This window comes from Microplitis mediator, chromosome 10, assembly GCF_029852145.1.
Source record: "Microplitis mediator isolate UGA2020A chromosome 10, iyMicMedi2.1, whole genome shotgun sequence".
Taxonomy (NCBI): Eukaryota; Metazoa; Arthropoda; class Insecta; order Hymenoptera; family Braconidae; genus Microplitis; species Microplitis mediator.
Genome location: NC_079978.1, coordinates 6117912 through 6143028, shown reverse-complemented (window position 1 = coordinate 6143028; position 25117 = coordinate 6117912). Strand labels below are relative to the sequence as shown.

General features: G+C 35.4%; 2 protein-coding genes and 1 long non-coding RNA gene across 10 annotated transcripts in view; 1 reads left to right on the top strand and 2 right to left on the bottom strand.

The window, feature by feature from the left end:
- LOC130676640 (uncharacterized) overlaps positions 1-25117 on the bottom strand; it is a 149362-nt gene that overhangs the window by 50533 nt on the left and 73712 nt on the right. For 2 of the 8 annotated variants that reach the window (XM_057482999.1, XM_057482998.1), the window contains exon 4: positions 6065-6415. The exons of 1 other annotated variant lie outside the window; for it this stretch is intronic. In XM_057482999.1, the coding sequence (XP_057338982.1) occupies positions 6266-6415 (150 nt within the window). In that variant the 3' untranslated portion in view covers positions 6065-6265. Of the gene's footprint in view, positions 1-6061; positions 6416-25117 lie in introns of those variants that run through there. 5 more of the 8 variants (XM_057482994.1, XM_057482997.1, XM_057482996.1 and 2 more) reach the window with 5 other exon arrangements.
- LOC130676637 (uncharacterized) lies at positions 4817-15113 on the top strand. The gene is made up of 7 exons (XM_057482988.1): positions 4817-4968; positions 11301-11614; positions 12356-12613; positions 12776-12970; positions 13937-14167; positions 14230-14268; positions 14679-15113. Exons 1-7 carry the CDS (start codon positions 4927-4929, stop codon positions 14848-14850), a joined length of 1251 nt encoding a protein of 416 aa, XP_057338971.1. The 5' UTR covers positions 4817-4926; the 3' UTR covers positions 14851-15113.
- Positions 8033-11391, bottom strand: LOC130676641 (uncharacterized). The gene is made up of 3 exons (XR_008991465.1): positions 11224-11391; positions 10809-11146; positions 8033-8533 (listed from the first exon to the last, which is right to left on the bottom strand). It is a non-coding gene; the product is annotated as an uncharacterized LOC130676641 (long non-coding RNA).

Sequence of the window (25117 nt, the reverse complement as noted above, 5' to 3'; positions counted from 1 at the left end):
TAATTACTTGTGTAAAACTATCTTGGGAATCGCGATGCATATATCAAACGTTAATTAAAAACTATCATTCAGTATTTATTAATTACATAAAACAAAGGCTGAAAATTTAATTGAATTAAAAGGGAATTTGAAATTAGGATTTAATTATTTAACCGAGATCTTGCTCGGAGATGGATGATGCAGACTTGCAGATTAAATTAAGTTTTGATTTGTACGTTGGGTCAATTAAAATCATATATGCGGTTCTGATGCAACGATAATCTCGTTTGTTCAAGGGATATAGAGAGAGCAGGTGGAAAAGAGAAGGGAGATGATAATAGAAGAGCAAAGAGGACAGGACGCGAGAGTGAATATCAAGTGAAAGAGTTGGACGCGGTCGTAAAATATCCAATGGTAAATATAGTTCACTGAGTGGAAAAGCTTTTACATATCGCAGTTTCAATATTTCATAAAATTAACCAAATGCTTTTATGTATGTGTATATTTATTTATATTGCATGTGTGTACGCATTTGTGCATAGAGATATTTCACTGGCGACGATTTGTTGTATCGCATTACGAATATGTTTACCGAGTAACCATAATAATACGAAATTCGTTGCTTATAAACAAACCAATCACTTCCGCACTGATTAAATCGTTTGTTAAAATTTACAGATAGAACCGTTTTATCGACTATAGTATACTATTTCTCTGTGGCACATATTTCTCTTCGATGATTTCAATCACATCAAAGTACTAAAAGGATTATTGTGATTGGATTTGACGAAAAAATAATTAATTACTCGTTTCAAATTTCATTGATTGCTGACAACAATAAATAAATACGAATTATTTATAGGAGTGTACACGAAAAAAAGAACCGTTGCTGCAACAGAAATAGGTTCTGTAGCATGAGTTTGTTGCTGCAACAGAAAAATTCTGTAGCAGCTACAGGACCCGCCTAGTTACAGCCATAGGTCTATTCCTGGTTGCAGCTACGGGCCCTGTAGCTATACAACAGAACTAAGTCCTGTAGCTGCTACAGGGCAATCTCTTGTTGCAGCAGCAGCAGTTTTTTTTTTTTTTTTTACCTAATACTAAAAAATTGCACTATGGTTTAACTTTTAAAAACCACAACTGTTTGGTGAAACTTTTTCATGATTTTCGACTTAAGATAAGTCTGTAAAACAGCGACCATTGAAAAAATTCAACGCTTTTTTAGCATTTGGTCAAGGGCGGACATGACGGCTTACGTATTTTTGGTTATTTTTTTTAACATTTTTAAGCTTACGACAGATCGATAAATACACGCAAAAAAATGAATAATAAAAATTAGTAATTGATAACTAAAAATTTAGAATGTGGTCACAATTTAATATCATTTCAAACAGTAATTTCGTGCTCTCCTAAAATGAATCAGTGAAAAGTGTTGCAAATCAGTGCATATTCACTGCATAAATAGTCCCAAGTATATAACTGATTCAATCAGTGACATACTTGGGACTGATTCGCCGTGAATATTCACTGATTTGCAGCACTTTTCACTGATTCATTTTAAGAGAGTGGTTTTATAGAATAAATTATAATAATCTTAATTTAAATATTGAAATTTAAAGTTTATATGTAAAGAAATCATGTTACAAGTAATAGAAATTGTTTGGTAGATAAAAAAATGAAATTATAATAATTTAACGTTTCAGCTTCAACATTCGATGTTTGGAACATTTAAGTTTATAGTAAAAAAGTAAAAAAATATTCAGTATGATAAATAAAATTTTCAATGTCGAATAATTGATTTTATATACAACGTTATGTAATTATTACTTTCTTCAAATTGTCAAAAAGTATATCTTAAGCGCATCAGTTTTCATAGTTTGAAATAATAAAAATTCACTTGTGTTTGTAAGCTTTTAATGTATGTGAAAGAATTAACCTAAAGTATTACTGATGCGCGGCTATATCTACATGGCAAGACGACGTGTTTTATCATTTCAAACAATAAAATTTAAAGACCAAGAGTGACTATTTTTTTTTTTTTTCATATCAATATATTTAAGAGAATCATTCTTATACTTTTTCGCTTTCAATATTATATTATTTATGAATTACCTTCTTTGATGCGGGTTTATTTTTCAAACAATAAAAATCAATGGAAAATTCGAATAAAAATTATAATTTATACAATGGTGAAGTCATAGGGAGGTGGACAATAACACAAAATTAGAATTTAATTTTGACTATATATTGGACGTTTCGTCCGTTTATTGGGACTTCTTCAGCAATCAAGTCATTATAAAGATTTACAAAAACTATATAAATGAATAAACAATTAATTTTACAATCACATGGTACAACATAACCAATTACAAATATGATCCCATCATACCTTGATCATATAAATTCTATCGTCTACTAGATGTTATTGAGACATCCGTCATTTTTAATGATTTAAAAATAATTAGCATTATTTAATATTTTAATTACAATAAATAAATAACAAAACAATGAAACAAAAATAAACTCCAATGTATGTGACACTCAATACATATACTCTCAACTAGTGTATAATTTATTTTTTTCCGTGTAGACAAATATTGACATTAGTCATGTGAAATGACGTGAGAAATATAATCGATCGTCAAAAGACTCAAGGTAATTGATGTTACTGTATAAAATACACAAATTGCACGATGATTGGTGGCATAATAGCGGTTGTTACTAGATTGACGGGAGCTAGTAAAATTAATGCCCACCACAGTGATATATTAAGCCGGTTTAGGTTGATTAACGTCGCCAAGTGCAATGCTAGCATGTTGTTGTGTTGAGTACGAGGTTGTGTACTCTACGAGTATCTAAATTTCCTTCTAACTGAGCAACCAACTTCCCACGGAATCTATTCACAATATATATGTACATAGACATACTAATACATATACTATTCATACATGTATACATATACGTGCAAGGTAGTTTATTGTGTATTCAGAATAGGTAGAATCATTTGGAAGTCTAGCTCGTAGCTTGCCAATCACTTTGCCGAGGTAGATTGTTCGGTGACCACATCACTCTCATCTCTCTCTCACTCTCTTATCAGCTATCGGGTAGTTAGATATAACTAGGGGTTTTATTCTATTGAATCGGGCCTCACGACCTTTGAATCAGTATTGGCTGAACTGATGCTAGTGCTTTGTACCGTGTACTGTATAACTTAAGCTACAGCAAGTGCTGATTGGCTATTCTGTGTGCGCCAGAATATCGTTAACGGCATGCATGCAACATTGTCCTCACCTGTCGTCTTATTCAATTTCTCTTACCTCGTTATCTATTCAAAACCTGTAGTCTCCAATTAATTTATAAAACATCGATTTTACTTTTCATTCTCAACTTTGGTAAATTTTTTATCGGCAAACTTCGCATTCGTGATCAAGACCAGGCTCCGTATGCGAAAAAATAATTGAACCCAATTATATTATTGAATATTATTTTCCATTCGATAACATTACGGGGATAAAAAACCATCGTTGAGAGGTTAAAGTTTTAAGTTCCTTTGGGAGGTATATAGAATATGTACGAGCAGCACAAATTTCACGGCAATCGTCTCTTGCTCTCAGGAGCGTTATAAATTTAAAAGGCTACGAGAGCTGAGCAGAGCTATCACTTCTTACATTATCTGCACGATACTAAACAATATCAATAATTTAACCACAATTTTTTCTACCATCTTTTAATTTAGAAGTAGAAAAAAAACGATTTCTTATTTTATATTAAACTATCGCTGTAATCTTGAGCCGATAGTTATTCGATATCGACAAAAAAAAAACAAGTTGGCGGAGGAAGTAAGTTTTTCTTCACTTCCTCTGACCTCTAATGCGTTCAAATAAAAGAAAAAAAAAATACGAGAGAAAATGGCGCAACGTCACGCTTGCTCACTAATGACTTTCCTTGATTATTATCGATAATTTTAAAAAATAACAATCGTTCAAAAAAATCAAATCTCTGTTATATTCATAAATAAATAAGAAAAAATAATTGTAACTTTTTTTTATAGTAAAGTTATTGTGTTCGAAATGAATATTCATGAATTTGGGTCATGAATTGACAATAGAATCGAAACCAAAAATATATAACTTTACACGTGGAAGACTCTCACGGCTCACAACTCGATGTAAGGCCGCAAGTTTGTTGGAGCATCCAGTGGAGGCGGCAACCGTGACACCCTCCTACGATTCTGAATTCCCAACGCGATCCCCAGGAGTTGTTACCTCTCTGCTCTACTCTACTTCCGGCCAATATCCCATTCTAATTTGGAACCTGCTTAGCCTTTGCACCCAAGAGCGAGAGCTGAGCAACAAAACCACCAGCCAGAGCTTGGTGTCCGCTCTGCGCATTTCCGTTTTCAAACTTTGATGCACTCGACAAGTCATTTTGCTATTTCTGTCGAACCCCTTCCCCCTCTCCCCTTCCCTAATTATTGTGTAAACATTTACTGTCTAAAAAAATTTTAATAAATTCAAATTTATTATCGACAGCAAATTTGATTAATTTTTTTCTTTCTTCTCGATAGAGATTCGCGTTGAATTATTTTACCCCGAGGGTAATAACATAAGTGCAAAACAAACAGACGTCTTGACGGACTCTTGGGGGATGGAAGTGACGTGCGAGGTCTCTTCCGTCGTGATCGGAGTACCGAAACGAGTTTTTACGGGTGGGTTGGCGCGTGAAAAGGGCGATGTGCGATCCCGATATCTCTGTACAAACAAAAAAAAACACAGTGTTCTTGTTGTGTATACAACAGTAGCGTCCGAATGGAAGGATTGTTACCAGCGGCAGAGTCGCTCTTGCAGGGGATCACACGAGCAAGGTCAACAGAGGCTATAAAACAACCTGCGGTATGTTTTAACTCGCTCAAACAGTAGGAGGTCGCGGACGCGAACACGTGCAATTATGGGCTTTAGTGCTGTAAAAAATAATTTTTTTTATTTCTTGGTAAGTCAGCGCTTTATTACTAAAAAAATATTATTTCTATTATATCTTTTAATTAAATATCAAAAAAATATTGGTATAATATTGATAAAGTTAAATCGAACAAGATATATAACTTCTCTGAGGCACCGGATACCCAACGGACAGTGTCTGGCACTCGTTCTAATTGGGTCCGCGATAAATTCTATAAACCTCTGGGGAAAGAAATGGTAAAAAATAACGAAATAGAAGTAAGAAATGTGGATATGTGTGTAGAAGTTTGTGGTAGTAAAGTTCGGTCTTAAGAAAAACCACGAAATGACATGAGCTGTATGAGAAAAGAAAAGTAAAGCTGTCTTACGTCGTTGATCCGCGGATTAGTTCATAGCCCAGGCAGCTTTGGATTAATTTCAATTTTATTTTTTTTTCTCCCTCAATTTTTTATTCATCCGTTACAAAAAAAGATAAAATAAAATAAAACGCGTTGAGTAAATTTTTTTTAACAGAAGTTGCAGTGGAAATTTTTTTATTTTTTTTTCTTTGAGGATTAATATCGTTAACAAGTTGAGACGTGGAGTGTAAAGAACTTTTCCATTATCCGGTTGTAATTCTTCAATGTAAGATTAATGGAGGGCAGAAAGTCAATAGCAGTTGCCGAACAAAGCATTTGTAGCTACAGAGTAGTGCGCTTATCTGTCGATTAACTGTTCGCAATCAATAACATTTAATTGATAATACTCGCAATTACATTAGTTTATTTGAAGTCATTAATTTAATTTGAACTTTTTTTTTCTTAATATTTATGTTTACGAGTTTTTATTTGGCATAAATTGTTAGCAACTCGGATTTACCTTGCCCGCGAGTTAATCGAGGCAGTTTAGCTGCTCAAAGTTATAGAGATAAGTAAAAAAAAGTAGAGTGGATATTTACAGCAAGAAGTAGTCGGCGAGAAGATTCAGTAGTTGGGACAGGAGTCGGGGTGGCTGGAGCAGTTGTGAGTCGGGTGCCATTACCGTTTTAGTAGTGCCCGTATCGCGTTGCAATGCAAACTAATCGATCGTTGAATGAGAGCATAAAAGAGGAGAGAAGAGAAGAGGCGCGACCCGGATGAGAAAAGCAAAACGAGTCTCACGTCGAGATTTTACTACTCTCTGGTTTTATTCATTCGTATTTTTACAATTTGTATTTTTTTATTTCGATTTCATACCATTTACAGTTTGTAACAATCATGCAATCAGACTCTTTCAATCTGACCTGTTTTTCCGATCGGTAATCACTCGTTCGACTTTTATTTATTTTAAAGAATTTTCACGTCTAAATTTTACATTTTCATGTGAAAATTTTCATCGGATGATAGTTTAGCTTCTAAATCAGGTAATTCAGTCGTAAGGATGTAAAAGTTTATTGACACTGTTCGTTGAACCTGATCAGCGATGCATGGAATATATTCTTCTTTATGTTCAAATGAATTCTGAAAAAATATAAAAATATTATGTCCTTTGTACACGCGCCGGTGGATATTCATACAAAATATATCTTTTTATTTTGTTTTTATTATCATAACTACGCTCGTGTACTCAAATGTTTTCCATGGTGATGCAGCAATTAAAACGTTCTCTTTATGATATTTTATTGACGTGCATACTGCGAAGGGAACGCAAACATTTTAATTTAGAGCTGCATTAAAATTTCGTTTAAAGTAATTTTTAAAAGTTACCCCATCTTTTTTATTTTTTAAATATTTAATGTATATCATATTGTCATTAGCGGATATAAGTATAGTGTTTACCAAAAAAATATAAAAAGAATACTTAGTGAACTAACGAACCTTTTTAAAGTTTTTTATTCCGCTAACAAGCACATAACGACGTATAATGGGTTAAAAATAAAAGTAAAACAGCAGAGCCGACACTGTATTAGCTAAAAATAAATGATGGGATTAAAGTATGAAATAAAATTTTATTCATTAAATAAAACGTTGGGTGATGTAGGCAACAGGGGATCTTTTAAATTTTCGGTAGAAAACAATATTTTTTTTAATCTAAAAAATGTTGGTGTAAGTTAAGGCACAAGGAAAAAAAGCATTTGTTGGTGCGAGAAATAGTTTGTATCACGAAATGAAAACAAAAATTTTCTGAACTAGAAAAAGTTTCTTTGCGTCCCAAGAAAATTTTTGTCCGCAGTTCGTAATGTAAAAAATTTATTGGGACAAGTAGAAATTTTCTTGGGGCGAATTGAAATTTTTTATCAAGAAATCCTTCTTTTCTGTGCAGTGTTCCATTTTATTTTTTTGGTGTTGAAATTAATTACAAATTCGGTATTAAAATGCTGACGATGATTTTACTATTTTTAGAAAGTGATCGACCTTTGACACAAATTTTATCTATTGAGATCTTATAAATTATACAGAGAAAAAAAAGATATCTTGAGTCAAGAAAATATCTGACAAAATCTCTCCAGGACAAAATCTGTTGAACACGATCTCTATAAACGAGATCTTATAATAATCTATGTAATTATAATAATTTCTACACTTACAACCGGATCCGTATACATCATCGTCAATAGCAAGAACTTGACGTACACTTACTGTGAAGTCAATCAAAATCACTGGACGTTAAATTTTTGAAGTGATAGTATGGCCATCAGGGATTGGACTGATAAAAATAATTTTAGAAATTTTATCCTGGAGAATTTTCGGGAACCAAATCAAGATTTTCTGAAAATTATCCAAGATAATTTGTCTTAGTCAGAGATTTTTACTTTATCCGAGAAAATTGAGGTTTTCAAAAAAATTTCTTTAATCAAGAATATTTACTTACAGTCAATAGTTTTTTTTTCTGTATAGAAAAATTTTGATTTGTAAACTCGATATTGCTGTTAGTTAAAAAAAACAAATTACTGAAATATCTCATTAATTGTACCACAGACGATCTTTATAAATTAGATCTATACAAAAATCTCCATAGTTGTAAATTTGAAAAGAAAAATTTTCTATTGTGACAGTTAAAAATTAGTGATATATTTATATGAATATAAGTAAAAAGTAAAAGATCTAGCGTAGTTCCCTTGTCTACATTTTGTTTGTATTATTTAATATCATGTCGTATGAAAGAATAAAATAATGGAAAGGAAGCCTGGTTAGAATGGATTTAGGAAATGAAGTACGTAAAAAGGCTAGAAATGGTTTTAGTAATAAATAATAATAATAATAATAATAATAAAGGTGTGTATGTGTCGTAATGTGTTAGTGGTGTTTTGATAAAAGGAAGTACATTGTGGTGAGAATAATGGTCAGGTCAACTATCGGTTGATGTACAGTAGCTAGATGTCGAGCTCTAGTACCAGCACCATCACCATCACCAGTTACAGGACCAAAGCAAAAGCAAAAGCAATAGCGATAGCGTGTTCACTACAATATATTAACTATTTCATTGTACGCACGCGTACCTTTACCTCTTTCTCTGACTACTCACACTTGCATGACATCACATCCGGTCTTATTATTTCACCTGCCGCGCAAATACAGGGATTTTGTCGGCTAATGGAGTGCCTTGAACTACGGCCGCGAGTCGACCAAAACCCAGCTCTGTAATAAAACTAAATAATAATAACCATACCCAAAAAATATATTATATATATGTATATGTATATACATATGAACTCTGTAAAAAAAAAATACGGTACGACTACTTCCTCTCTTATTCTACAGACTCATTTGCTACAGTGATTTATTTTCTCTATTCGAGCTTCACGAGCAGTAAAAATTTTTATGCTCTTGTTAACTTTTTTTTTCTGGATCTACTTTTTGTTATTTTTTACATTTGATATCTTTTATTTTACATTTAATAATTCTCGCTCCACAGGATTTATTAGAATTCAACTTTTTTCCTGTAATATTTTCAGATTTATTTTACCTTTTTTTGTTATAAAAATTAAAAAAAAAAAAAAAAACTTGTGTACTTTGCTCATTGTTCGGTTCTCGCTGACGACTTAATTGTTTTTGTGCATGAATAATTTTCTTTGATAAACTTTCAATCGCTGCTCATTAACTGTTAATCACCCGGTCAATTTAATCGAAAAAGTTTTAATTTTATTCAACAGTCAAACTACAGTCGAATATTTTTTTTACTGAAGAACTGAAATCGTAAAATTTTTTCATCGACACATTGATAAAAAATAAATAAAAAAAAAATATCTAATCTTTACAAAGCTACCGGAGATTGACATAAAGTTATATTAAAATCTCAGTATTGCAGACAGGCGGCATATAGGTCATCGATTTTCTATAAAGAAGGAATAAAGAGATTGAAAAACGAGAATGAACGAAAACTACACAGTGAATTTTTTTTAATCACAAATCATTAATAGACAAACATTTACAAAACACGATGATTTTAGTTTTAAAACCCGCGTTGTAAAGTTTTAAATACAAAATACAGTAAACGAGGTATCGATTTACGGAGATAAATACAAAGTAATGACAGTGAGGCTTTTCAACGTCCTCCCATTAATCTACCGCGGAATTTAGCATCACAAAAGACCCACTATTACACACTTTCAATGTTATTATGTGCGATTCGATTCATGTAAAACACACATTTGTATAAAAGTAAAAGCTGAAACCGGACAACGGAATGTGCGTTGGGCCTTAAACTCATTCAAATTAATCACTCGCCTGAAAAAATTAATTCACGGTTTTAAAAATAAATATTTAAATAACACAACACGTTAAATAAATATAACACTAGTTTATTTTTACGGAGCCCATGAAATTTTATCAAGAATAAAAATAAAAAGCGAGACAACGACAAGCAACACATACTAATAATGTGAATGTTTAAGATTTAAATGCAAATTTCCGTTACTTTTGTCAGGTTAATTGAGTTTTGTTGGTTGGCTACGGAGCGTAAACGTTTTATTAATTTGCCGTCCCTTGAATTACCAAAGAAACGGGGGAGAAATAGACGTAGACGTCGACGGGTAGAAGTTAGTGGAGCTAGAAAGGTTGGATAAGAGAGATCGTTTGTACCCCGACGTCCTCGCCGTCATAATTACGTTCCTATATCTGTCTATATTTATATATCTCCGTCTCTAGAATGTATATAACATTCGTTTTATACGTGACGGTATATTTATAAATACCGAGCAGCACAAAAATATTCAGACTATTTTTTAGTTGTCGCTCGGTATTATTTTATTATTTTTTATTGCTATTTGTTGATGCTGGTAAACGTTTTCGCAGACCAATGGAGTGGAAGCTATTTAATTTTATAGGTCAGAACGCGCACTTAGAGGTTTATTTGGTTTTATTAATATTTACTGTTTAGGAATTTATTTTATAAGACGTGAACGCCTTTGGGGACTCGAATTTCCGGTGCCTGTGAGAGGTATTTAATTATAAAATGCTAATGACATGGTGACTAGTCTGATAGGAGGACCAAGATCACTAGATCTCTTGCTCGTAAATCATTTTCAAAGAAGTTTAACACCCGAAAGGAGCAACGTTGACTTAAAAGGTCAACTTTGTGGATAATAATAATAGTAATATTATTATTTTGTTTGGAGTCATGCAAACGGATGTCTACTGACGTTTAATTACCGTAATTTTTATTTAGTAAAGAGGAGGACAGGCTGAATTTCTTTATTCTTCACTGCCATTAAAATTTAACTTGGGTAGAATGGGGTAGCCTTGAAGAAAAAAAATTCTTAAGTAATTTCCGGCACAATAAATTGGGTAAAAATAATTTTTACTGGCCAGACCTTGCCGATTTATTTTTGGTTAATTTATTTAATTAATGATCCTCGTAGAAGATGAAAATATAATCAAATTAATTGAGAATGTCAAATAAAATTACACGTACATTGTATGTATTAAAGTTAAAAAATAATGTGTAGTATTAAAATTCCATTAGAGTGAGCCGAGGGTGATTGCAGAGTGTAGTGTCCATCGTGGTCCCCAGCACCTTTTTAATACCAACCACTTCAGTATCACCCGGAAGCTTTGAACTTTCCCACGTTAACGGCGTAATTGCGCTTTTGTGCATCTCACGCAAAGCTTTATATATATATACTAGGCTAGCTGGTGTGCTGGAGGTATCGCCATTGAGCCATTCTACTGCTCGTGCGGGTTGATTGCGTGTTCATGCCGACACGTTCAATAACCCTTTGGCATCAACTTGAGCCATAAGAAAAAAATACCCTGAAAAATTACCATACTATACTCGTTATTATTATAGAGTCCATGTCTATGGTCATACATTATTATTTTTTACATACCAACTAATTTTTATTGCTCTATGAATGACTACGAGCTACAACTTTTTAATAGCAACCATTCGCGATAATGTTTACAGTTATTATCTCTGGTGCTGATAAGTGCTCCGATAAAATGCGCCCTGCCAGAGGAATCATCTTCGTCGGCCTTCTCTTCATCCTCATCCTCATCTTCATCGTCGACTCAAAGTCCCCTGGTGGCCACAACTCTCGGTAATTTGTACCGTCAAGCTCGCTCTGAGCACTATCACGCTGCCAGATATGCTTCTGATGGTTCGTCAGTTTCTTCTGGTGCCATTGGGGTAAGAGGCGAACCAGAACACCGTGATGCCGCTTATTACGAGCAACGCTGTATCACTTGCGATCCTAATAAACCAGTTCCCCCATCTCGAGGGTAATTATTGCATATAAATTAATAATAAAAAACTAAACCCGAGTCAAAATATTTGGATTAGATTGAACTTAAGTTAACTTAAACAGCTTAGATATAACTTACCTGATATTGATGGACTTGAGGTAGTATTACATTGACTTAAAAAGCTTAAATAAGACTTAAGTGAGCTTAGGCATCAAGTTAAACTTATTTATGACTTATTATTCTCGTTAAAACTAACCTATCGAAAGATGAAAGCATGAAAAGAAGATATGAATCCAAACTAGGTTAGCAAAGAGCATCGAATGCCTGGAAAACAAGCAGCACCGGTACATATCCGGCACCAGGTCGTCTGCAGGTATTTTTCAAGCATAAAAAGACTAAGATGAAGTATTTTAAGGTTAAAAATTGATCTTTTGAAGAATATTTGAGTTATACATGCAGACGAGCTACTTGTCATGCACTAGGTCATCTTCCGGCATTCAGTTGCTAACCTAGTTTGGATTCATATCTTCTTTTCATGCTTTCATTCTTCGATAGGTTAGTTTTATCAAGAATAAGTCATAAATAAGTTCAACTTGATGCCTAAGCTGACCTAAGTCTTATTTAAGCTTTTTAAGTCAAGGCAATACTATTTCAAGTCCATCAATACCAGGTAAGGTATATCTAAGCTGTTTATGTTAACTTAAGTTCAATCTAATCCAAATATTTTGACTCGGGAAATATGTAATATTTGATAATTATTTATAAATGTATCTGCAGATGGAGATCTAGAACGAGACATGATTACTATGATGATGATCCAGAGCCACGGAGATACAGGGATAGGTATGAAGAGTATTACGATCGTGAACGCGGTTATGAGTACGATAGACCCCGAGTGCCCGCTCAGGCATTCGATTACGAGCGCAAAGGACCTGGTTATGAGTATGATAGAGCTCGAGGGCCGCCTTATGACTACGACCGAGCTGAACCTTATGTGAGACATGAACCCGCCCGACCCATGCCCTATTACGACCGGTAAGAGTCTCCACAGATTTATTATTATCTCTGGTTTTAAAATTAAAAAATAATAATAACCAGACTCTTTGTTCTGGATGTAATCGAGCGTGCTTGTTTGCCGGTATGTTCAATAATAATGGTTTGATAGAACATGTAATGAAGCCATTGGGTGTGCTCTAGATACGACATGCTCATGGGACGAGATCGGCTCCACGACATGAGATACGACCGCAACTACGATCGGTTTTTCGACCGCGGCAATGGCTACGACAACTTGGATCAACGCCATGGCTATCGGCACGACCCTTACGACAGGCGACCTACTGACGATCCTTATGTTCGCTACGATCGTTACAATCGCAATAATCCTAATCGGTATGTCTTTATATAATTGATTGTATATTTACACTGTGATAAAATTTTTGGAGTAAAAGTGAATCAGATTCGGAGGGGATGACTGTTTATTTATGCCCTCGGAGTGAATGCAGATTTAAAGAAAATCCAGATCACTTCGAAATTACCCCGGGTCGAAATATCTAGCCTCATAGAACCCAAGTAAGCCTCAATCCAGCGTCACTGAGTAAAAAAAGCATTTTGAGCCTCAAATGATGTTCAGAAAGCATCAATGAGCCTCAAATGAACCTACTACTCGACTATGTAATTTAAATTCGATTAGTATTATTTGAGCGGCTTCTTGATCACCATATGAGGCTAATTGATGCTTTTTGAACATCATTTGAGGCTTAAAATGCTTTTTTTACTCAGTGAGGCTGGATTGAGGCTTACTTGGGTTCGATGAGGCTAGATTAAGGCTAGATATTTTGACCCGGGACTCCGCAAAAAAAACTCCTTATTTACTTCATACACGGAGTGATTTTTTTTTTCAAAACTCCAGAACTCCGAGTGACGGAGAGAATTCGGATTATAATAAAATCCATACACTGAAAAAAATTGGGAGTGAATCACGATCCTGAAGTTAGCAGACAATTAAAAATTTTTGGATTTTTTTATGAACAATTAAACTTGAAGAAAAAAAAAAACTAAAAATATGCACATGTAGAAAATTTAAAAGACTACAAGTGCAATTTTAAAAAAAAATTTTTTTTTTCATAATTTATCGTTTTTTAAAAAATTAAAAAATTATTAAACGTCAGCAAATTTCAGTATCATGAATGAATCGTCACTCGGAGTTAATATTAAAATAAGCTCTCTTTAAAGTAAACCTTACTCCAAGGGGTCTAAACAAATATGCAGTCATCCGCTCCGCATTCACTCCGATGTTTTACAGTGTAGTTATTTACGATCAACAATTTGTTTATTTTATTTTTTGAATCCTCAAAGTGGATACGAAAATGATTACTGGGATCCTTATGAAAAAAACTACCGGAGACGTCCATACGAGGATCGACCAGATTGGTACGACAAAACTTCAGGACGAGGTGGTCCAGACTCTCGAGGATACTACTCATCTAGCGCTTGGGGACCTGGATATGATAGGGGATACGCCAGTGCTTGGAATTATATGGGCCACAGAGACAGCTGGCGAAATACCGGACGAGATCGTGACTCCGGGTAAATGTCTTTTTGATTAAACTCAAATTATTGCGATAAATACTGATTTATATTTATTGCAGGGATAATTGGAAGGACTTGAACAGAGATCGTGATTCCGGGTGAGTTTTAATTATAATATAAAAATAAACTTTTATTTATCAATAAACAAATTCATTTTGCTTCAAGAGATCACGTGTAATCCCATTGAGATCCAATTATATTGAGTAACGTTGCTTACTATCTAAATCTTCTCAAGCGTATAAATATGCTCGGGTAAATTTCAATGGCTTGAGATATTTATTTCAAGGATTAAATGTTATACCAGATTTTAGATACTCTTTAGTGCGGTTTTATTAGTTCAGTTCAGTTTAGTTTTTTTTTTTTCTCTGTCTTTGTCCGTGTCGCGTATTTTCTTTTTTTTATTTCGCGAGCTATTTTAAGAAATGACGAGGCAATTTCGGGTGCGAGGTGAATGACACTTTAACGAAGCGGAAGGATGCTTTAACTAGCCGAGCGCCCTATGTTGCAGGTCTTATCGACCGAGAGATTATTTTTACGACAGCACCGTGCCGCCGGGTGGGTTGAGGGGGACCAGCTATCTGTACGATCGAGCTGAATCTTCGACCAAACCCGACTCGACTGAACGTGACAAGCCAACCAGTTCGCCCCAGGCGCAAGATAATAAAGTCTACAAGGATTAAGAGGTCATGTTTAATTTATAATCATCTATTAATACACTAACGATCTCGTCATCATTTTCTTATACTATTCAAGTCCAGCCTAATTATCTTCACTTAATTAAATAATTAACTTAAAATTTTTGAGGACTAAAATCATCAGTGTATAAATCAGACATCGAAAAATAATAATATTTTATACCTGTAATTTTAATTTATAAATTAAAACCAAATGTACTTAGTTAATTAAAATAAAATAATAAAATGAAAGAATGGTAATTATAAAATTAGTGGTAAAATTGACAATTCCACAATTGCATTAAATATAATTTGTAAGTTACTCTTAATTATTAATGGTGACGGGCAAGGAAAAAGCGACAAACTCGCTCGACAAATTTACACGGACTCGCTACTTACCACTTTAATATTAAACTCCAAGTTTTGTTTCCACTCGCTTTTCTGTCCGGGCTTTTATACCTCAGCTTCAACTCAGCCCCTTTCTCTCCTCAGCGAGCCTCTTAAACGGGATCGTGAAAATTAGCGTGAACCTTTCTCTCATTTTATCCGTACGAGAAAACTTCTGCCTCCCTCAACTCCGACTCCCTCTTTCACTCCCACTCTAATATTCACCTCCATCGCAGCCCGACTTCTCACTATTCACCAAAAAGTTTACCCCGAGACTTGGCTCCATTCACTGAACGAAATAAATATTTGTTCCAAATAAATCAATTTATTTGTGGCCTTTTTCTTAACATTTATTAATGACAATAAATATATTTGGTACAACTAAATATGACAGTTGATTCAAATAATTTTACTGAAATATGTCATTTATTTGTGGTAAGTAATTTAAGAAAATTTTGCGATACTTAAGATATATTTGAAGCACGTGGTCCAACTAAAATTTATTTGCAGTAACTGGATCATTTCTTTACCAAAATCATCTGCCATTTATATTGATTTTAAATAAATACAGTAAAAAATCAGAGGTGGATTCGGAGTGACTACAGATTTTATTTAAATCCGAATTCATTCGTTCTGGAGTCAAAATAAAAATCACTCCGCATACGTTGTAAATCGAGAGTTTATTTTTACGGTGAAGTGAATCCGGAGTGATCTGGATTCCTATACAAAGTCGCCGAGCTTCGAAATTTTTCCATAGGTGAATCATTGGCAGCCATCTTTTTGCTTATAAAAACAGCGGTCAATTAACCGCCGTTCGTTGGCCAACGGTTTGATCGAGTGCTCTTGATACCAAACTTTGGCGATGATTGATTGCCATGATTGGCCAATGCTTGGCATACCGTTATCATCCGATATTTAGCCGATTTTCGGCCGATGCTTGAAAATTGGCAGTCATTCACGACCCACTAACGGGCGATTCTTTTTTAACTTCCCGCTAAGAAAATTGGAAATTTTCAAAAATTCGGGAAGCTATTGGTTTCGGTCCGATTTTCGAAAATCGAGTTTTCATCAGGTGTCGACGTTTTGAGGTCCTAGGAAGCTATTCTGACTATTCCCGGATGGACGTCCGTGTGTATGTGTGTGTGTGTATGTAAACATTTTTTTGTCCGACGAAATCTTTGAAGGAATCAACCGATTTGAACGTACTTGGTGTCAATCGAAAGAGCTCACTAAAATTTAGAATTGATTAGATTTTGGAGTAGATCGGTCATGTAGTTTACAAGTTATACGAAGAATAAAAATTAAAAATTTTTTTTTGTTTTCGGTTTTTTGCATATAACTCATAAACCACGTCCCCGACTTACCTCAAAATATAATCAGTTCTAACTCTTGGTGAGCCTTTTCGATTGCCACCAAGTACGTTCAAATCGGTTCATCCGTTCCAAAGATATCGTCGGACAAAAATTATAATTTTTCAGTGAAGGTTTTACCGGCCTAACAAATTTTTGAGCTCGACGAGCTCAAAAATTTACAAGTCATAATGTGTCCGAGCTCCCTGAGCTCGGAAACTACGGGAAGTTTTGAGGCTGGCCCGCAGGATCAGGTGGTTTTCAGATTTTTTTTTGTGGGATTCTATTTAAATCAAAATTCACTCCGGATTTAATCCGCGTTCACTCCGAAATTTTTTTACAGTGTCACTGAGTATTACTGACTTATATATAAAATTATTTTAGCTTTAATCGATAGCAATAGATGTTAGTGCGCTGATACTTTTATACGAAATTCAGTGAGCAGAGGTTTATCATTTCAATAGCACATAAGCCTGCATGTGATACACAGCATAAACTATAATGTTAAATCATCCTGACATTTCAGAAGCCTGGATTTGAATGAAGTGAAGTAAATTCATGGGCATACACAGCACATACCAGTTACAATCTAATCTCCGAGGAATTGTATCGTTTGCCAGAGAATTTACCAACATCGTTTATCACTTCTCCAATTGTTTTCCTAAAGCCAAACATTATTTTAGTCTGCACTAATGCATTCATTTGTATAAATACCTCCGAACAAGCTGTAATAATAATTATCATTGTCACATTAGCATTTAACGAATGGATAGAAAAAGTTGCCACCAGACAAACTAAGCCATCAGCTAAGCCGAAGAGTCAAGTAAATGTACTAGAGTAGTTTGGACAGACAATAAAATCGTCAGTAAGGCAAACTCATCTTGAGTTCTCGGGTTCTCAACAGTCAATCGTAAAACAACTTTGTAGTAAACCGAAATTGGGTGATCTAAATGCTAATGTTGAAGAGAATAAGCGTTGAAGACGCCTTGCGCGGCACAAGCTCACGGTATTTTCGTAGAAAGCGGCTCAATCAAACCGAAACTCAATTTAAATCGCGATTCTTGAGAAGCTACGCAGTCTCTTGCTCTCTGCAACTCCTCCTTTGCTTGGTAGCATCCTTTCTTGGTGCTCTCTATGCCGCCTTGATTGCGTTCATAGGGTAAAGCTAAGGATTTACTTTGCCTACGAAATTATCTGCATCACTGAACATTTTACATTTTTTTTCTTTCCCAATTTTATGACAGCTTAAATCCAACAGATTTACGAGCTTAACTAGTTTTCTTTTATTGTTACTGTAAAAAGAGCGGTGTTAACATTAAATAACACCGGTGTAGACGGTGTAATTTGGCGGTGTTTAAATACCAGTGTTAAATCGGTATAAAAAAATATTCCATGTACAGAAATTAGAAAAAAATGTATTGCGTAGGGGAGGAGGGGGCAAAGTAGGCCTCTTAAAATTTTCAAAACTTCAAAAAAAATGGGGCCAAAGTGGGCCCCTCAAAATTTTCTATACGCCAATAAATTCGGGCGGATAATAAACTTATCGAAATTCCTTATATGATCAGGGGTAAAATAGACCACCAAAACTGTTCATTAAATATAATTTATTAAGAAAGTTAAAAATAATAAAATTACGTTTTAAAGTTATATCACAGATTTGCAAATATCACACGTGTAAAGAATAAAAAACATCAAATCCGAAATTTTATGGATGGCCCACTTTGCCCTTAATTTTCGATTTTTAAATTTTAATGGACGCAGCATAATGAAGTGAAAATAAGTATCAAGGGTCTAAAAATAAGTAAACACTTTAAAAAAAGTTGATGATATTATAATTATTTTCCTTAAGGGGCCCACTCTGCCCCCCTCTCCCCTATAAAAAAATATTTTAACAGCGGATAATTTTTTGAACATCGGTAAAGAATATTTACACTGCTTTAGGTGTTGAAATTTAACATCGAAAATTTTAACATCTACACCGCCTGGACTTGCCCCATTTTTTTACAGTGCAGTAAACGCTAGATATTGAGATTTTTGATGAAACATTATGAGGAAAATAACTTTGACTAAACGTATTTATTAATTTCGTCTGATATAAATATATTAAATGCCTCAGGCAGTTAAGCTCAATATATAAGAGTAATATTGAATAAGTTTTTAAGTATAAAGAGCAATCAAAAGCTCGTAAGAAAGCACAACAAAGGAGACATGTTATTTCATAAAGTACATCAGAAGTCTCAAGGCATTCATGACATAGCACTGGTGTGGAGACGGATACAATGTACGCTAGAGTGTATTATTATATTTCTATATATATATATATATATATATATATATATATATATAGGTGATGGGAAAGAGATAAGTTGTGAGATGCAGTCGTATAAGACTTAGTGAGCAAGAGAGTTGCGGAAAGCCGAATAGAATTTCAGTGGGAGTAACGTTAGCGGGAATAGTTTGTTCTTTGTACGAATGGTCGGCGCATTCGTCGCCGATAAGATCGTCGCCCTGCGGCGTAGCGGCGAGAACCGAGACCTCGGGGGAACGCGACTGCTTCACCTCCTTCATCCTTTATCCCGGACTACACCTACACCTACATCTCCTAGTTGAAGCTGTAGCTGCTTTTGTAGCACACCAACTCACCCACGCTTTTCGTATTTCACTTGTGAAACTCGCTCATCCGGGCACGCTGCTGAGAACTACTATAGACGTATATAACACGAGTGGGAATGAAACTTGCTCGTATCGGGCAACTTGGACGGAAAATATGAAGCTTCGCTCTCTTGTGTCGATTCTCATGAGAAATTTTTTTTTAAACTCTTTTCGTTGTCATCTTTAGTTTATTTTTGTATTATAGTATTTTGTTATTTTTTTTTGTGGATTTTCTTGCAGTCTAGTGTCCTCGACTATTCAGCAGGAATGGGATTGTAACATTATAAGGAAGATTGTTAATGGACGAGAGTAGTAAGAATGGAGATGAAGAAAACGAGGTTGGAAAATTTAAAGGAATGAGAATGAATAAAACTATTGAGTAATGCGGATTTAACGGTCTGATGTAAATTTAATTATTTCAGTCCGTATTGATGAGCATTTCAATGGGTATTATTTTATTTTAGTTTTTTTTTATTGTTGTGAGTATTATTGACTTAGAGGCGAACAAAATGAGGACCCCGAGGAAAAAATTTTTTTTTTTTAATACGATGTCTTATATTTAAACAAAATAATAAAAAAAATTTAACTGCCATGAAAAATTTTTTTTTTCATTTTTGGAAAATTGGAGTTGTAAAAAAAATATTTATGGACAAAGTAATAAATGAAGATTAAGGACTAATTAAAAAAAAAAAATTATCTTATTTCCTGTAACGTTTCAACTTACTATTTTATTTAAAATACTTAAATTACTTAAATTAATCCTTATCCTATTTGTGGATTGGCTCGCCGGATGCCAGGATTCAAGGGATAGGAATACAAGGATTGTGACGTTACTATTACTAAATTTTAAATTTAAATTGACCAGAAGACCTTTTACGATATATATATAATTATAATATTTATTGAAATGAACTTAATAACTAGGTACATAGGAAAAAAAAAGTAATTTATTTAGAAAGTTATATTTGGTAGTGGATTCCCTCTATTGGCTGGCTGCTACTCTGCAATAGACTGCCGTATGGGTGTTGCTTGACTGGACCTGATATACGCCACCGCTGAGGAACTTCTCTGAGATTACAGTCTCGTATGGGTACTCCCACTGTATCTCAACTTGACTATTGACAGGTCTGGCTCTACTGCTGGGCTGTTGTTGGTTCTCGCCACTCTGCGTCACTGGTTTTGGGGCAAGAATCCGTGGTCTGGCTCGCCTCTGCCGTATTCCCGCTCCGGATCGCTGTTCGTTAGTGACTCGTGGACTTGGCTGCTGCTGGCCCGCTTCTATCTCTGGCTCCGTGTCCTTTTTAATTTCTGCCCGAACTCTGTAGCCTCCTCCACTGAAAAAGTTCCGCTGTACTGTGTTGCATGGGACTGCCTGGCCTTCTATGGAACCGTCTGTGGACTCCTGTATGTCGCAGCAACCTCCACTAAAGAATATCCTTCGTACAGTGGCCCCAGGAAAGTAGTGAGTGTGTAGAATCGCGACTATCCCACCGCCCTTTGGTTCCTCGGTTGCTGATTGGACCCAGCACTCTCCACCGCTGTTAAATTGCCTCCGGACTGCTTGTTCTGGTATACAGGTGTTCCTTGAATACTGCATCAATCACCGATGTGGTCACCTTGCCCCGTTTCGGCGTCGTATACTGTGTACTGCTACTGCTGCCGTCAGTATACCCCGTATACTGTGTCTGATTGCTCTGCTACTGCTGCCAGTATACCCCTGTATACTGTGTAAGACCGCTCTGCTTTGCTGCCAGTATACCCCGTATACTGCGTGTTGGCTCTGCTTTGCTGCCAGTATACCTCGTATACTGTGTATGGTTGCTACTGATCCGCTGCCAGTATACCCCGTATACTGTGTATGACTGCTACTGCTCCGCTGCCAGTATACCTCGTATACTGTGTAAGACTGCTCTGCTTTGCTGCCAGTATACCCCTGTATACTGTGAAATGCTGCTACTGCTCTGCTGCCAGTATAACGCCTGTATACTGTGTAATGCTGCTACTGCTCCGCTGCTTCTTCTTCTGCTGCAGCTGGAATTTCTTCCAGCTTTAATGCGTTCAATTTCAGCTCCCGAGTATTTTTCCCTTAAGGTACTTTTACTCTCTACAAGATATTGTCCGGTAGTGAGCTGATCTGATTTCCGTGTGTATTTGAATCGCTTTTAAATATTTTAGGTATCCCGTCCTCGAGCGAACATCGATCAGCGCCTTTTTCCGCCTAGCGGCGGCACTCGGAACTACCGCTGCTAACTTGCACGCAATCGCCCATTTTCTCTCTCTCTCTTTCATGCCTCTTTCTCTCTCTTCTTCTTCTTCTCTTTGTGCCGATCTTCGCTTCTGAGAATTTCAATTCCCTTCCGCGAATTTTATTCTTTTTCTCACTCACTCTTATGGTTTAACATAGTTATTATATTTTTTTTCTCTTTTTAATATATATATACATATGAAAAATTTTGTATATATTTTTTTTTTTTTTTTTTTTTTTTTTTTAAAACTTACAAATTAAAAATTAAAAATTACAAATTAAAATTAAAAAAATTCTAAATTAAAATTAAAACTTTGTAATTTTTGTGACTCGTCACATTCCCGACTAGAATTTTTTCTTGACTTGCCTGTAAGTACCATAAGGACCTTGTCAGGTCAATATAAGGTTTGCATTATTAGGGCAAACCTGAGTTCCTTATCAGAACCTCATCAGGATATCCATATTCAAAAAAAGTTATCCAATCCCTTTAAATATTTTATTTACACACGGAAAGAAATTTTCATTAAAAATTACCGTTAAATCCACTGTAATCGCGGGACATAATGCAGCGCTTTTATTTATTACCATTTTCAAATTAAAAATTACGGAAAAATTTATTTATTTTGAGGTTAGACTTCATAAAATTTACCGAAAACCAAATAAAATTTACAGTAGACTACGGTAAAATTTGTTGAAAAAAAGTTAAAAATTATCTTACTTACCGACAAATGATTAGGTCATGCCATTCGTCCCACGATTACAGTGAATTTAACGGTAATTTTTAAAGAAAATTTCTTTCCGTGCAGGCTAAAAATTAAACAAAGTACAAAAGATTATTATATAAAAATCATGTCAATCATTGCAGCCCGGATTTTTTACTTCTTCATCAGTTATTCTTTGACATCATAATGAATATTATATTTACACTATCAAGATTACATATGTGTGTCAGCGCAGTGGATAGCATCAATGACTTTGATTCGGAAGGATGCAGGTTCGAGCCCAGCAGTCATCACAACATGTTCACTTCCTCTAATGAATGGTCTTAATACAATAGATAACATTCCCGATTGAATTAAAATTCGCTTAATTTTTTTCGCAATTCAATATTTTTTTTAAAATAATTACTAATAAGGCAACCCTCATGAGGATTTGATAAGGATATCCTGGTAACGTCCTGATAAGACAATCCTGATAAGGGCCTCATGGGTCTTAAGCGTTACATCCATATCAGTTCCTCGTCAAGATACCCTGATCTGGACCTTATTTGAAATAAGGTTAACCTGATAAGGACCTCGTCAGGTCCTTATTAAAAATTCTAGTCGGGTTTGCCCGCATGTCCGCAATATAAATTATGAATATGAATTTATCGATAAATATTTGGGTATATTTATTTTGGCTGATAAAAATGATATTGTATAGCGAAAGCCGTACAATAAAGCGAAAATACAACGTATGGGTGATAAAGAAGAGTTCTCTTCTTCTTACGTACTTTATTTTCTAAGAGGCAATAACGTCTACTTTTGAGAGGTTTCGAGATAAGACTGACGGTGAGTAGAAGATATTGCGTTTGGTTTCTCACTAAAAGCTCAAACTCGTTTTATTCTCTCCTTTGCTTCCGCCTCTAACTCTCCGTCTTCGTCTCCATTTTACTTCCTCTTACTCTATTTTTTCTTTATGACGACACACGAGTCGTGACCGCCTGTGTCCTCTGGGACATTTGAAATTTTCCTTCCCTCCTTATAACTATACTTGAGAGAGGAAAAAAAAATAAAAATAAAAAAAAATGATGAAAAAGAATGTTGTTCATTTAATTATTAAAAATGCGCAGTGGAATCTCTGAGTTTGCTGGTAATTAAATGTTGAAGTAATACATAAACTCTGCCAGTTGAACAATTAAAATGAAAAATGGCGAAAAGTTATCCAAGATAATGGAGGCGCAAGAACGGGCCGAGAATCTGTAGTAGGATGATGAAATTCTCAACTCCTGTTGGCTCCACTCGGAGCAGAAGAAGTAGCCGAGTTGATTCCACGGGGAGCTATAAGAATTATGTCTGGCTAGTCATGGGGCACAAAGCACATGGCAAACGTTTTCGACCGAGCAAAACGAGTTCTCGTCTCTCCTCTGGCTCCTGGGAGTCACGATCATCTTCGAGGAACGAAATTGCCTGGAGTTTACGTTCTTGATAATGAAATAATATTTATTTATAAATAAGCTAACAAAAGTGATGCTTTGAGGATAAATTGCTGGGTCACGGGAGAAAAAAGTTGCGATTGAAAGCAGCATTCGAGATGATAAAGAGACTATTATAAGATCCGATCATTGAAAGTATGTCAGTTTCCTAGCAATTGTTATTTTTATCCATCGAATTTTCTTCTTATATCGGATCATACAGGATTGCAATGATAAAGACGGAGTTATTTGTTCTTGACAAGGATAAAAAGTAGACTGTAAGTAGTGTGTAGCGTCAGACATCGACGATCTATTTGTGCCATCAGCACTTGCTCGTCGCCGTTGAATTTAACAAGCCGTCGTTCATCGCGGGTGCTCATCATCCGGGTCTTTGTCTTCGTCTAAGTCTTGCTGGAACATCGCAGTCTCTCAACACGAACAAGAAAACGATGTTATCGATAATCTTGAGCGGCTCATGCCACTCACCCAAATATCAGGCTCCTATTGTAGGATTCTCGGCGATCGTTAAATTCATCGCTCGCCGCCACCGCCGACGGCAACATCTCGTGTTTCTCGTAAGTGACATTACCGCACTGAGAATACTCGGGGTACTTCCTTGTCTCGATCTTCATCTTCATCTTTATTTCGCTCTTCCTCATCCCCCTCGTCCTCGCTTACGTCTAAAAGTCTTGACTGTCGTGTTCTCTTGATTTGTTTCTCTCGTATGTTAAAATTATAAATAATTATTAAAGTAACGTCTCGTTAATCACTTGGCAATAAAAATTGTTTTTAATTAAATTTCAATCGAAAAACTAATTTACAGGTAAGTATTTTTAACCCGAGCAATTTATAATCGAAGATTCTTATATGCACCCGCCGTGAATGTGTTAGCGCCCGTGACAGCAGGGGGTGGAAGTGGGGGAGAATGAGAATGAGGAGAAGAAGAAGGGAGGAAGAAGATAGAATAGAATGGGGTAGTGTTAGGGCGGTACGTACATAACACGAGCCGCACGATCGTTTTAATGATTCATTGCGGCTGGTTAGCCGGTGGTCCATAGAGCGCAACTCGCGAGCGGACACCTGCGTACAGTTTGACCGCAAACCCTGGCTATACACGGGTGCGGTCGAGTTGCTGCTATAAATTCAAACCAACTACTTGTACGGCAACTTTAAGCTTAATATTCCAATGGATATCTACTGGCTCTACACTCTCTACTTGCTAAAGCTCCAAGGTTGCGAAGTAACTTGAGCCCTGAGCCCAAGACGCCCCAAGCTGCCGAACTTAAAAACTCGCGTTATAGCTCCTTCGAAACTGTATTGAGAAAATTTTCGTTAACAAGTTTTTAGTAATTACCCAATTACTTTCTCCCGGTTTGAATGGAGGTGGCAGTCGCGTATGAAAGGCAACAGGTTCATATGTCCGTCTGTCCGGTTCGAATATAATTTAATTATGAATACATACATATA